General features: G+C 39.6%; 2 protein-coding genes across 3 annotated transcripts in view; one reads left to right on the top strand and one right to left on the bottom strand.

Moving 5' to 3' along the window:
* Nucleotides 1-500: 500 nt before the first annotated feature.
* Nucleotides 501-8,455, top strand: RPL5 (ribosomal protein L5). 2 transcript variants are annotated; one of them, XM_082834361.1, is made up of 8 exons: nt 501-567; nt 1,753-1,822; nt 1,908-2,023; nt 3,192-3,326; nt 4,638-4,840; nt 5,550-5,727; nt 7,797-7,885; nt 8,289-8,455. In XM_082834361.1, the coding sequence occupies exons 1-8, from the start codon at nt 565-567 to the stop codon at nt 8,386-8,388; spliced, it is 894 nt and encodes a 297-aa protein (XP_082690487.1). In that variant the 5' UTR covers nt 501-564; the 3' UTR covers nt 8,389-8,455. The 2 variants fall into 2 exon arrangements, with proteins under 2 accessions (XP_082690487.1, XP_082690488.1); XM_082834362.1 differs by having other exon boundaries at nt 5,550-5,728; nt 7,801-7,885.
* Nucleotides 8,456-8,556: 101 nt separating this feature from the next.
* The window catches only part of DIPK1A (divergent protein kinase domain 1A), a 120,139-nt gene continuing 113,696 nt past the window's right edge, over nt 8,557-14,999 (bottom strand). The window contains exons 4-5 of the mRNA XM_082834360.1: nt 12,213-12,389; nt 8,557-10,954 (exon numbers count right to left, since the gene is read on the bottom strand). Coding sequence (XP_082690486.1) covers nt 10,142-10,954; nt 12,213-12,389 — 990 coding nt within the window. The 3' untranslated portion in view covers nt 8,557-10,141. The remainder of the gene's footprint in view (nt 10,955-12,212; nt 12,390-14,999) is intronic.

The raw sequence follows: 14,999 nt of genomic DNA, 5'->3' as shown, positions 1-14,999 counted from the left end.
CTCGACAGCAGGGCCCACCCTCAGGGAGTTTACAATCTAGGGTAGGCTGAGACAGGTACAAAGGTGCTGTGGGAAGGCCCCTAACCCAGTCTTGGCTTCCTGAGGGGGAATCTGCATGCTCTGGACCCGGAGGAGTAGTCAAGGAGGGGGTAAAGGGGCTCTAGAGCTAATTCATTCTATTTAATTTTTAAACTTTTTTTTTTCTTGCTTACAAAAGTAATAATGTTTGTTATGAAACAACTTCCTAGCATAGGAAAGTGAAAGCCTTTTACAATCCTCCCTGCTACTGATCACCGCCCTTCCCTGTCGGATTCACCAGTCAGGAGATTGGGACTCCGCGACTTTGAGGATTTGTTTCGGGAAGGCGAAGTCCAGCATCGGTCCTCCTACCAGCAGGGGGTGGAGTACTGCAAGCCAGGCGGCCGGCGGGTCTCTCTTCCACACGTCGCTGGCGTGAGCGTCGGCGCTACATACTGCGCCTGCGCACGCGCCGCGGCCTTTTTCCCCCCCCGGAGCCGTGCTGGTTTTGCAGCTCGGTGGCGGCTAGAGCTTCTGTTCTACAGGATGGTGAGTGTGTATCTCGGTCTCGGGGCTACAGATGCATGGGGGTTCCCCCTCCTTGTCCTAAAGGCAGGCTAGGTTCCGTCTGGCGCGGTGCAGGGATCGGATGCCATTAGATTGCCGGCTCTGCCGTGGTCGGGCTGCAGCTCCCAGCGTGGCCTTAATGGCTGCCACGGCGCACAAGCGGGCGGGGGGAGGGGTTGAAGAAGAGGGGGAGCTGGGGCAGAGGATTGGGGATGGGGTGAGTATAGTAGACAAACGACAGGGTTAGTGCTGGCCCGGCAGAGGGGGCACCGGCAGGCGGCCGGGGCGAGAAGATTGCGTAGAGTCAGTCTCAGACTAGCTGGGGGATGCCTGAGTGGAGACGGGCTGCGGCTCCTCGGACCCAGCTCCACCCATGACTGCTTGGTGGGTTTTCCGGGAGAGCGTCGGGGCTGGCAAGTTGTTCGGAAAACCTGTGTTTTGGGGCCGAAGAAGTGGCTTTTAAGCCACAACCGTCAGTAGAACCTGGAGGCTGTGGGGTCTCTGGGCCCCGAAAAGAAGCTCATTTACTTTGGTATGCGTCGCCTGCCTCTTTCTCTATATCGTCGCTGGCTCCGCTTTTTAATGATTCTTCGGGTGGGTGTTGCTTTAGTTGGTGGGGGTCAGTGTTGTTTTAATCGGGAGTAATTGCTGAATATATCCTTGGCCAGTTATGTTTTGTGGCAAGTAATTTAGGCTTTTGAAATACATTTGTGGAAAGAGGGAAATATTAGGTTCTCGAAATGGGACAGTGTTAAGAACAGATTGACGTTTGCAAGATTGCTGTCTTGAAGTGTTTTGCAAAGTTGGTCACTAGGATAATTGCTGGTCTAATAGGGAACAAAAGTTGAGAGTAAGTTTAAGAATTTAAAATCAATGTGACAGTTTTATATCTGGTGAATATAATAAATTGGCCTGCATTTTGTATGTTTTTTCATTCCATCTTTCCTGCTGATTCATTTTTATTTTGCTTTATGAAACTGTCAGTCTTGACATATGGAAAGTAGGAGAAAAAGTGATTCTTGACTTCAGATTTGAGAAAGTGATGGTTGTGTCTGGATTCACTTTTGAAGTTTAAGTGTTATTTTGTTACACAGTTAACACAAATGTCAAAAGTATCAGAAGCTAAAACATTTATCAAAGTTTTAATAACTTTTTTTTATCTTAAAGGGGTTTGTTAAAGTTGTCAAGAATAAGGCCTACTTCAAGAGATACCAAGTGAAATTTAGAAGACGGCGAGGTATGGTCAGGTTTTCATGTTCATGACATGAAAAGAATCTGCTTTGTAGTGGAATAGACTTTTTTAAATTACTTTTTTTTTTCAGAGGGCAAAACTGACTACTATGCTCGGAAACGATTGGTAATTCAAGATAAAAATAAGTACAACACACCCAAATACAGAATGATAGTTCGTGTAACTAACAGAGATATCATTTGTCAGGTAAGTTGTATTCTAGACGCAAGTAATGGATGGTAACCTCCACCCACCCCCCCGCCCTTTCTGCCCTCACTGTGGTAGAAAAGTTGTACTCGGGGAGCAAAACACAACGTATACATTAGGTCCATCTAGTCTAGTGCCTGGCACTCCAAGGAACGTTGAGTAGTTCTTTTAGTAGGTTTGAAGTTGGAGCCTGGGAAATTGGTACTGTAAAAAATACTCTGAGGATCAGCTGTTTGGCAATCCTGACCCAGTTTAATTCCATTCACTTTCTAATTGGCGGGGGTGGAGTGGGGGTGGGAGTGGGATTAGAGAAGTTCATGGCACTGTGCTATTTTTGTGGGAGTGGGAGGGTAAATTTGAGACCCAGTAGAAGGTTCTTGCCCATTCCAATTCCAGTAAGATAATAGAATTTATTGTGGACTGAGTTCACTTATCCAATACTTTGAAGAGGTAGGTAGTTGTGAATGTTAAATTAGACTCTTAAGATTATTTTTATTCTTGATTATTGTTCAAAATAGGTTTTAGTAAATACTTACGAAGGTGTCTCCCATGTAAAAGACTTACAGAAAGTGGCAATTTGCTCCTAGAAGGTAGTTTTCTGGGCTTTTACAACTAGGAAAACTTTTCGTACTTGAGATTTGGAGGAGACAGGCACATTTATTTTCTGGCCAGACTAATTTGTTGGTTGTGAAGGCAATCTCTTCCTCCATACCTAAGTTCAGATAACTAAATATTAGGTTTTCTGAAACATTGTTGGACTTAGATATGCTTAGTTTAAAAGGTGTTTGAAATAATCAGGGATTCCTTTTTGATTTTTCAAAGTGCCTCCTTAATTCACCAGCTTTCCCAGCTCAAGGTCTTTTCAGTATTTCTCAGAAGTAAGGAACTACAGTATAACTTACTCCAAAGGTATTTTAATATTCGATGTCTGTGGTAATTTGAGACTTACGTACTGTGAAATTAGTCAAACATACTTACAAACTCATAAACCTACCTTCTGTAGTTGACCAGGCCATAATTGTTGAAGGTGAGTGGGTTTAACAAAGATCTTAAGTGATGCAGATCTGTGTCTGTTTTTTTGTTAAATCTTTTGAAAAAGAAGGCACTTAGGAAGTAATCCACAGAACAGTGAAAACAGATTACTAACCTGTTTTTTCTCTTATTGTAGATTGCTTATGCCCGTATAGAAGGAGATATGATAGTTTGTGCAGCTTATGCTCATGAACTCCCGAAGTATGGTGTGAAGGTTGGCCTGACAAATTATGCTGCAGCATATTGTACTGGCCTGCTGCTGGCACGCAGGGTATGTACAAGATTACTTTAAGTGATGTATTTTGGAATTAGCTCACTGGAGTTGTCTGCAACATAGATGGTTCACACATGGATAAGACACCTTCAGCTAGCTGTGGGGAGAGAGGAGTGCTTCCTGTTGCCCTGTGGCTTATAAGGGCGTCACCAGGGAAGATAATTTTATATAAATACCTTGTTTAAGACAGAGATGTACTTTATAATCTGGGGAAGCCTTTTTTTCTGTTTTCTCCCATTTGTTGGGTATATCTAGACCAATAGAATTATTTTGCATTGATGGATATCTAATCTGTGCTGTCTGATATGGTAGCCGCTAGCCACATGTAGCTATTAAGCGCTTGAAATGTGTCTGGTGCTGCTGATAACTGAGTTTTTAACTTAAATATGAATAGCAGGTTGTGGCTAGTTGGTGACTATCTTGTTGGACAGATCTAGTCAGAAGTGTAGATCTTACCATCAGCGTACATTAAAAATGCAGACTATACCCCACACCTTCAGAATTTATATTCTCATAGGGTGTCCAGGTGATTTATATGCATGCTAAATTTTGAGAAGCAGTGCCTTAAGCTTTTGAGGCGGGTGTAGGCATTGGTGGGGGGATTCATTTTTGTTTTAATCTTTGCCTTTGGGTGGCAACATTTCCTATAAAAGGAAATGAAAATGTGATCTTACCTTGTTTTTGTTTTCTGACCTTGTTTTGCAGTGGAATTGTTAAGCATGCATCATTGTTGGGGACCCACATCTTCACTGGTTATAAACATGTTTGGGTTGGGACATTGTCTTTTATATGAGCATCTTGGTGCAAAGGCACTATAGATAACTAGCAGAGTAGTGGCACATTAACATAATACAGTGGCAGGGTAGAGCCACAAAAGGTGTTCTTTTCAGCACAGGATCCTACTCATAATATTGTAATCAAATTAAACAAAACTGCCTATGATAATATTTAATATTTGGTGGTTGAATTATAGCTAAATATGACCGAGGAAAGGTGGAGATTACTTCCCTTGAGTAAATATATAAGAATCAAATTTAAGTATCATGTCCTTATTGATTGCTACAGAAATCAAGTATGGACAATGTAGCAGGTTCAGAAACTGTTAAACAGTTATACTTGTTGGTAAAATTGGATATCTGAAATTTCTTTTTGTGGCATTAAAAAATTGATATTTAAAAGCAGATTGGGATAAAGAGAAAAGGTGATTTGGAAGGAAATTTTTTGTCAGGTCATTAAAGTTGTGAATTTTGAGATATTGTTGTTTGAATATATTCTAACAAGCATTTAGATTGGCTTCTTTGTTAATAGCTTCTTAATAGGTTTGGTATGGACAAAATTTATGAAGGCCAAGTCGAGGTGACTGGAGATGAATACAATGTTGAAAGCATTGATGGTCAACCTGGTGCCTTCACCTGTTACTTGGATGCAGGGCTTGCCAGGACTACTACTGGGAATAAAGTTTTTGGGGCCCTGAAGGGAGCTGTCGATGGAGGCTTGTCTATCCCTCACAGGTAATAATAGTATTCAGGGCCTCGTTGCCTGGACTTCAGTACTGCACTGTTTCTAACTGGTTGGGCTGTGGAGATAACTGAACCAATTAGAGTAATAGTAGCTATCATTGTATACCTGCCATGTGCTGGGTACTGTGCAAAGGGAACCTGGCAGGGTGGGAAGGAACTGTAACATGGTTTATAAATGAAGAGACTGGGGTTCAGGGGTAAAATTATTTGTCCAAGGTTTTAGAGCCAATAAACGGAAAAGCCAGTGTTGAAACCACTACCTTTTCCACCACTACTCCCCCTATTTTTTTTTTTTGTTTGTTTAATTCAGAATGAAAATTTGTTTACTGAGTTATGGGGAAATATGGACTCTAGGGGGGGAAAAAGTTTGAGAAAAAGACATAAATTTTTAAACTTTCAACTGGAAATAAGAGTGTAGGCTGTCCTTTGCTATGAAATAAGGAGAACTAACTTTATAGTGGCCTTGCTTCATTTAATGGTATTTAAAGGTGCCTGTGGCATGATTTTCTATCCTGGAATTCAAAAATTAGCTGCTGAATGATGATGTCCCACTAACTGAGCAGTCAGTAGTTGGTCCTTTGGTTGCATATGATGCAATTAATTGTTTCAAGACGGGACTGATGGCAGCTACTGAAATGAATTCCTTCTAGTGAACTGATTTCAACCATTATATACTAAAACATGGAAAACTTTATTTCAGTACCAAACGGTTCCCTGGTTATGATTCAGAAAGCAAAGAATTCAATGCTGAGGTACACCGAAAGCATATCATGGGGCAGAACGTTGCAGATTATATGCGTTACCTGATTGAAGAAGATGAAGATGCTTACAAGAAACAATTCTCTCAATACATAAAGAACAACGTAACTCCAGACATGGTAAAAATTTAACTAAAAATACCTGTATTGGTAAATTTATAGAACCGGGTTTCCTACCTGTTTTGAGTGGGTATGTTAATACAGTTTTATTTCAGGTTAACAGTTAAAAGTTGAATATGGGCATGTTAAAATGAAATTGGGATGTTGCACCTAGGGTAGGTTAAAAGTCAGACAAGATACTGTTATGAGGAGCTGGACTTGTCAACATGCTTTTAGGAATCTTTTAGATGCTGAAGGATGGCAGGCTTCAGGCATCCAAATCTAAAGCCTTTGGTGGCTTTTATGCATTTGGCTGTTCTGTATTTATAAATTTCATTCATGTGGTCATAATCTACTCCAATACGAGGTGCTAGTTACTAGACTTCACTCATTTTGAGGTCATGGGGAAAAAAAGTTTCTTTCTTCATTCTTAGCAGATAAGTGCTATGTTCTGGACTTTCTCAGTGTCTCAGGCATGCACACAAAAAGGGAGATGTACAGATCCTATCACTAGTTCTGTGTGATGTTGCAAAAGTGAAGGGACCCGTGTTTTCAAAAGTCAGTTTAATGCTGCAAAGTTTATCACCCCTAAAGTTGAGTCTCAGGGCTCTCTCTATTAATACATTGGGGTAATTGATGATGACAGTGCGAGTTTCGATAGCGAAGGCATAGAACACAAAAATCACAGATTATTATAAATGTATTACAAATACAGAATTATATGTAAATTGATATATATCAAGTAATTGTTTTTATTAGTTTTTTTTCTGTTGCTGCATATTTTGTATTTGGCATACCTATGTCTGAAAATTATTTTTAAAATAGAGTTATAATTGAGGGAAAGATCACTTTCTGCTTTTGCATTATTTTCCTTCGCTAATAAGCCTTATACAAATGCATGTAGTAACTGCATTTTAAAAAATTTATTTTTGGCTGCGTTGGGTCTTTGTAGCTGCACACGGGCTTTCTCTAGTTGCGGAGAGCGGGGGCTACTATTCCTTGTGGTGAGCATGCTTCTCATTGCAGTGGCTTCTCGTTGCGGAGCACGGGCTCTAGGCGTATGGGCTTCAGTAGTTGTGGCTCGTGGGCTCTAGAGCACAGGCTCCGTAGTTGTGGCACATGGGCTTAGTTGCTCCGCGGCATGTGGGATCTTCCCAGACGAGGGCTTGAACCCGTGTCCCCTGCATTGGCAGGGGGATTCTTAACCACTGAGCCACCAGGGAAGCCCAGTAATTGCATTTTACTCACGTGGAATGAGTAGTTTTAGAGACCTGGATTACCTTGACTCATTCTTCAGGAAGGCTGTAATTGTTACTGAATTTCACACATTTTACAGTTTCTCTTCCTGACTTGATCTTCCATGTGATCAATAGTCATTTGGGGTGGGGGTATTAAAACACTTCAGAGAGTTGCAGCATTGTTTTTTGTTGAATTTTAGAACAAAATTCTCATTAATGTTTCTAATTGGACAGCGGTTTTCTAGGGAAATTTGGGCCTCTTTCTGATTCCACAGAGGCCTGATACTGCTGCCAGATACTGGTGATTTGTGGTAGTAGATCAAGAGGTTCCTGGTGTGGGATTCTGGGAATAACTTTTGAAAAGACCTATCAGAAATCAGTGGGAAATAGAAATATGGGGAACGTGGGAGGACAGAGATGTATTTGGCAGTTGCTTGTTAGTCCATGTATTTTTCATCTTAAATCTTAAATGCTGGCATGTATCCATACTTGAATGAAAGAATTTAGGTCAGATGGTTTTAAATGAGCATAAAATGTGTTTCTACAGAAAACAGTTTGCTTTAAACTTAAGTGACTCATGAAGTATAGCTGAATTATTCAGAAATACATGCGAATTTTTCTTGAGGAAGATTGTTACGTTTTGTGAATAGTGTCAATTCATGTTGCTTATGGTAAAAACTGGGACTTAGGAAAAGATGGGTTACAAAAAGATATCAATATTGATCTAGTTTAGCTCCTTTTGAGAATCTGGCTTAGAAGGACAAAATAGAGCAAGCAGTAGAATAGTGTGTTTTATTACTGTTTAGGGCATATGAAGTGAAACCAAGTACTGTTTGCTTTGCTTTGTTTCAGATGGAGGAGATGTATAAGAAGGCTCATGCTGCAATACGAGAGAATCCAGTGTATGAGAAGAAGCCTAAGAAAGAAGTTAAAAAGAAGAGGTATGTGTTTTACTGTTTTTTGAAGAGAAAGAGGTTGGGAGGGGTTCCTGCCTTGTTTCATCTTGCTCAGACTCTGAGTGAAGTTGTGCAAACTCGATCACTAGCTCTGCATGATGTTGCAGAGGTGAGGGGAACCAGGTTTGCTAAAGTAATTGTGGTGATAGAAATGTATTGGCCTTGGATGCTACCGAGGTGGCCCATTCTGTCCCAGTACATTGAAACTGTCAATTACTGCATTTTTTAATAGACTAACTAAGGAAGAGAACAGGTATTGGACTTGGGATTATTTGACCTCCATTTTATTACAAAGTGTGTCTTTTTCAAAGTTAAATATTCTCTATTCTCTTTCGCTATGGTTTTTAAAATTTATGTCCCTTTCTCTTCTTTTTACCTTGTTCTGTAGGTGGAACCGTCCCAAAATGTCACTTGCCCAGAAGAAAGATCGGGTAGCTCAGAAGAAGGCAAGCTTCCTTAGAGCTCAGGAACGGGCTGCTGAGAGTTAATAAACCAAACCACAATTTCTATGAAGATTTTTCAGATAAAGACAGTAATAAACTTATTGAACAAGTAGCTGTTTCTGTGTTAAGCTCTTGTTAATGAAACTGTGGGAAGTACCTGAAATTGACAGTATTTTCCTTCCAGAAACAAGTGTAGCTTTTTCCAGAAAATCTTACATATTGCCTCAAAGTTCATACCTTGGGCATCTGTTCTTCCTGACAGGAGTTATCCCTTGAATTGTATGATGTGCAGCGGTCCTTAAAAAGTCTGGCAAGCAACAGGCAAACCTTCCCCTAGAAATATTTCTTCCATTCATTTATTGTAACCACATGATGAGTTGGAAGAAAAAGTACCTTCAAAGTTTACAATTTTAAAGTAAGTGAAACTGATGCTACTCCATGGCTTTAGTTCTTGAGAGAGAGCTCTCCAATGAAGGTCGTATAATTTTAACACATTTATCCAGGTGAAACCTTTGAGCAGAAAATACTGGTTCTTTTTAAATTTTATTTATTATTTATTTTTGCGGTACGCGGGCCTCTCACTGTTGTGGCCTCTCTCGTTGCGGAGCACAGGCTCCAGACGTGCAGGCTCAGCGGCCATGGCTCACGGGCCCAGCTGCTCCGCGGCATTTGGGACCTTCCTGGACCGGGGCACGAACCCGCGTCCCCTGCATCGGCAGGTGGACTCTCAACCACTGCGCCACCAGGGAAGCCCGAAAAATGCTGGTTCTTTAATTATAAGAGGTGTTTCGTTTTATGGAGTTGAAAGGCCAGATCTGAATAAACACAAAAGAGGAGCAAATACTAACCCTTGTATATCAAGTTTACATGAGAAAAAGAGATGGATATATTTACATGCCTCTTGAGAAACAGTCCTTTGGCCAATAGGGAATACTGTTTGTTTGAAAATGGAAAATTATTAATAGGAAGTTTATGATTTCAGAGTCTTGCTTTTAATGTCCCACTTTCCCATAGCTCAGATTCAGGATATGTGTACCTGTGTTAGGTCTGTGGCCTAAAGATACGAGTTTTGAAGACCAGTTGGCTGGCTGATACTAAGATACAGACCCTTAAATCTAGGATGATGAACTCATCCATGTTCAGCCTCTAAAATTGGCAATTATATATTGCCAAGTAGAATGCTTCTGATGGGTTTTCAGTGGGTAAGAGCCACTCAAAACTTTCTGAAGCCACATAAAATGTGATGTCTAAATGAGTTAAGTGTATTTATAAGAAACCATGCTATTAACCCAACATCTGTTTATAAAGGAGTAATTTTAATTTACCTGCTTTGCAGTCTTAATTTCTGTTAATGTGCAAACTTTACCATGCTGAGACATTAGTAAATTTATAAATTTTCTTTTTTAAACAGCAGCTTCAATGCAAACACAATTTCCAGCACTGATATTTTGGCTAACAAATCTACAAAATACTCTGACCGTTGATGTTTATGGAATGAGGCTTTTCACAGCATTATTTTAAGTCATTAGTCAAAATAGTTACACAGTGAATGTACTAGGAAATGTACCAGCGTTTCTAAAAGGGCAGGAATGAATATTTTTGGACCTTTTGATCCTATACCTCCTGCCATTACTTCAGCAATCAACATGTATTTTAAGATGATGGCTTCCTTAGGATCAGGGGAAAGGAGTTTTGTGATAACTGGCAAGGATTTGAATCAAGCCATTTAGAAAAAAATGTTCAAGATTTTTCTTTTGAAGTGCTGAGTTTCTTAAAATGGTCACAATGTCCAAATGAACTAAGAGTCGTTTGTGTAGGAAATTTTCTTCCACAGTAATGTTTTTAGGTTATTTAGTATCAAAGAATGTTCCATTTCCATTTGATTTGCTGTGACTTTGAGAGCAATACAGGAATACAGCTGCTTTTCTAATTCTTCACGAATTTCAACTGGAGCACCACGCAACAGGTAGTCTTTGAGTAACTGACAGGCTTTTGCCAAGTTTGGTTGGATCACTTCTGAGGTACACTTCATTGTATTCTGATCACAGCTAGTTCGACAATCCGTGCCATAGACACAGTCCAAATCAGACTCACAGTGACGATCCTTTATAAGTTCTTTCAGGTTTGTCTCTGGCACAATTTTTCTCATGTCCACCATTTTCAAATCATACTTATCATTATATCCTAGGTTTTTGGCACTAGTATCGCACATGAGGAAGTTTCCATAGGGGCCATGGAAAACATCTTCCACAAATTCTAGAAGTCCTATGGCTATTTTAGCCTTTCTAGGCCATGATGGTGTGAACAACTGATCTATGCTTCTTCTGAACCCAGATGGAATAAAAAGTTCAATGACCCATGGAAGGCTTATTCCATAAAGAGAGGTATATTCAACACTTTCCATCACATAGAGATCACCACAGAATCCCATTAATTTGGGGGTATGTTCTTTATCTTGAAGTATTACCATGAGAAGAAATTCATTTAATTGAAGAAGTGCCCATGCTGACTTTGCTTCTCCCAAGGAAACCTGGCCATCTTTGTCTCCATCAGCCACTGTCAAGATGAGATTAACCAGTTCAGAGAGGTTGCCTTGGTCACCCAACTTTGCCTGTAAAGATAAGAATTTGGCTAATTATACAGAAGCAATGAAAAACAATCTCATATGTAACATACTAACTTCCTTTACAGGGATAATTACCATGCTAAGTAATAATCTTGCTACTGAATACCCATAGGAGACTTAATACCTTTCCAAATATTTATGTTTGCTAAGTGAGTCAGAACTATGTTTTATGTACTTGAGGTGAAACCCACTTTGCTAAGTATGTTAAGAAATAGCCACCTTAACGCCCATAGCCTCCTTAGACCTTGTAGATAAATACAGTTAACCAAGCCATTAATTAATCTTTGTCTTATTCATACACTTACTTGCAAAATTGCAGTGTAATTTGCCCATATCCAAAGTTAACGGGTCAACTACAAATTATTTTCTCCTATTTTGTAATTGTTATTATATTAATTATTTTATTCAAGGTGTTCCAATAATGAATGCTACAAGTATTTCCCTGTGGAGACTCTCTGGCATAAAACAGTCTAAAACTGTAAACTGTTCAAAGAAAAGAAAGATTTTGAGTTAAACTATAAGAGCAATAAAAATGAGAAAAAGATTCTTTCCAAAAGTGTAATTATTTTCATTGTTTTTTGGCCATGCCACGTGGCTTGCGGAAGTTCCCCGACCCGTTCTCGAACCCGCACCCTTGGCAGTGAAAGTGCGGAGTCCTAACCACTGGACCCAGGGAATTCCCAATATTTTCATACTTCTATTTAATCTCTGAGTATTTCTTTAAATTAAAAAAATAATTTGCGGGCTTCCCTGGTGGCGCAGTGGTTGAGAGTCTGCCTGCCGATGCAGGAGACACGGGTTCATGCCCCGGTCTGGGAAGATCCCACATGCCGCGGAGCTGCTGGGCCCGTGAGCCATGGCCGCTAGCCTGCGCGTCCAGAGCCTGTGCTCCGCAACGGGAGAGGCCACAACAGTGAGAGGCCCGGGTACCGCAAAAAAAAAAAAAAAAAAAAAATTGGAATCAGTCTACTAATTCTATTTCACCTTTTTAAAAAAAGTGTATCAGTTTTAATGTCAAGCTATAGAGCAGCCCATCTACTTAATGAACTCTCACATCTGGACATTTTTAGTGATAGTAATGTTAAACACCCTCCATACATTTTTTTCTTTGAATTATTTCCTCAAGATAGAGTCCCTGATATAGGTCAAAGAATACCAACATTTTTATGGCTTAGAATGAGGTCCTGCCAGCTTCCAGAAGAGTACCACTTCACACTAGCAACATGTGAATGCATATACTTACTTTAAAGAGACTGTAGACCATTTCTTTGAATTTCTGTACAGTAGTTCCCCTAGTTGGCTTATCAAATAGCACTATTTCTTTCCTTGGTTCCAATTCAGTTCCAAAATCAAGATGAAGTGCTTGTTCCATTTGACATTTCACAACACCTGGTAGATTATCCCAAATCCCTAAATACATCTGTGAAAAGAATGACAAGTTATGCTTTAGGCAGAGTAGAAAACTCTAATCTACCATGATATTTTTAGAGTCCTCCTCTTAAAAAAACACACAAGCAACAAAACCGAGATTGAGCTGACTTCCTGAATTGCAAATTTGAAATCATACTTCAAAGCTTTTTTCCTTAATTTTTTTAAATTATAAAAGTATTGCATACCTAAATATATATGTATATTTTTGACCATGGTCATCAGTTTTATTATTTTCCATTTATTAAATTGTAAAATATCAAAAATAGAAAATTTACCATCTTAACTATTTTTAACATACAGTTCAGTGGTATTAGATTCATGAGGTTGTGCTACCATCACCACCATCTGTCTCCAGAACTCTTTTCATTTTGTAAAATTGAAACTCTACTCCCTGTTCCCCTTCTTCCCCCAGCCCCCAGCTCATCACCAGTCCACTTTCTGTCTTTATGATTTTGACTACTCAGTCTAAGTATCTCATATAAGTGGAATCATACAGAATCTGTCCTTTTGTGACTGGCTTATTTCATAATGTCCTGAAGGTTTATCCACATTGTAGCATGTATCACAATTTCCTTCCTTTTTAAAGCTGAATACTATTACATTGTAGGAATATCCCACATTTTGCATTTCCTTTCATCCACTGATTGACACTTGGGTTGCTTCCATGTTTTAGCTATTGTGAATATTATGAACATGGATATACAAATATCTCTTCGAGATCCTGATTTCAATTCTTTTACATATATACCCAGAAGTGGAATTTCTGAATCATAGGGTCATGCTACTTTTAATTTTTTGAGGAGCTGCCAACCTGTTTTTCTCAGCGGCTACACCATTTTACATTCCCACCAACAGTGGATTCCAGTTTTTCTGCCTTATTGCCAACACTTGTTATTTTCTTTTTTTTTTTCCAGAATAAACTCACAGTTTTATTTTACTGAGCAATGCTTGTCCTGCGTTGTTTTTACCACTTGTCAATATTTCACACTCTCTATACAATCAGAAAATGATTCCAAGGACACGTAGCAATCCTTCTTTTCTGGTTTTTTTGATAGTAGCCATCCTGATGGGTGTGAGGTGGTATCTCACCGTGTGCTTTTTTTTTCTTAGTTCTCCGACCATGTAACGAACCCACGCGTCGGCAGTGAAAGTGCAGTCCTAACCACTGTACTGCCAAACAATTCCCTAATTGTGGTTTTGATTTGCATTTCCCTAATGACCAGTGATGCTGAGCATCTTTTCATGCACTTATTGCACATCTGTATACCTTTTTTCGAGAATGAATCCGGCTGTTTGTTTTTTTGTTGTTGAGTTTTAGGAGCCCTCTATATAGTCTATATATTAATCCCTTATCAGATATATGATTTGCAAATATTTCCTCCCATTCTGTGAGCTTCTTTTTTATTCTACTGATATTGTCTTTTGATGCACAATATTTTAAAATTTTCATGAAGTACAATTTGTCTATTTTTTCTTTTGTTGCCTGTGGCTTTGGAGTCATATGCAAGAAATAATTGCCAAACCCAATGGCACGAAGCTTTTGCCCTATGTTTTCATCTAAGAGTTTTATTTTTTATTTTTCAAAATATTTATTTATTTATTTATCTGGTTGTGCCAGGTCTTAGTTGCGGTAGGAGGGCTCCTTAGTTGCAGCATGCATGTGGGATCTAGTTCCCTGACCAGGGATCGAACCCGGGCCCCCTGCATTGGGAGCACAGAGTCTTAACCACTGTGCCACTAGGGGAGCCCCTAAGAGTTTTATAGTTTTAGTTCTTACCATTAGATCTTTGATCCATTTTGACTTAAATTTTGAGAATGGTGTTAGGTAAGGGTCCACCTTCATTCTTTTGCATGTGTATATCCAGCTTTCCCAGTACTATCTGTTGAAAAGACAGTCCTTTTCCTATTGAATGGTCTTAGCACCCTTGTCAAAATCATTTGAGGGACTTCCCTGGTGGCACAGTGGTTAAGAATCTGTCTGCCAATGCAGGGGACACGGGTTTGATCCCTGGTCCAGGAAGATCCCACATGCCATGGAGCAACTAAGCTCACGAGCCACAACTACTGAGCCCATGTGCTGCAACTACTGAAGCCTGCATGCCTACAGCCCGAGCTCCGCAACAAGAGAAGCTACTGCAATGAGAAGCTCATGCACCGCAATGAAGAGTAGCCCCTACTCGCTGCAACTAGAAAAAGCCCGTGCGCAGCAACAAAGACCCAATGCAGCCAAAAAAAAAAAAAAAAGAATCATTTGACCATATATGTGAGGGCTCTCTGTTCTATTCCATTAGTCTATATATCCGTCCTTATTCCACTACCACATTGTTTGATTACTGCAGCTTTATAGTAAGATTTGAAATCAGGAAGTGAGTCCTCCAGCTTTCTGGTATTTTTTTCAGGATTGTTTTGGCTATTTAGGGTCCCTTGAGATTGCATACGAATTTTAGGACTTTTTCTATTTCTGCAAAAAATTGTCTTTGGGATTTTGCTCAGGATTGCACTGAATCTTGATCATGCTGGGTAACATTAACATCTTAAAAATATTGTCTTCCAATCTATGAACATGGGATGTGATTACATTTGTTTATGTCTTTAATTT

The sequence above is a fragment of the Leucopleurus acutus genome (genome assembly GCF_964270905.1).
Source record: "Leucopleurus acutus genome assembly, chromosome: 2".
Lineage (NCBI taxonomy): Eukaryota > Metazoa > Chordata > Mammalia > Artiodactyla > Delphinidae > Leucopleurus > Leucopleurus acutus.
Note: the sequence above shows the minus strand (reverse complement) of the source record. Positions and strands in the feature narration are given on the sequence as shown.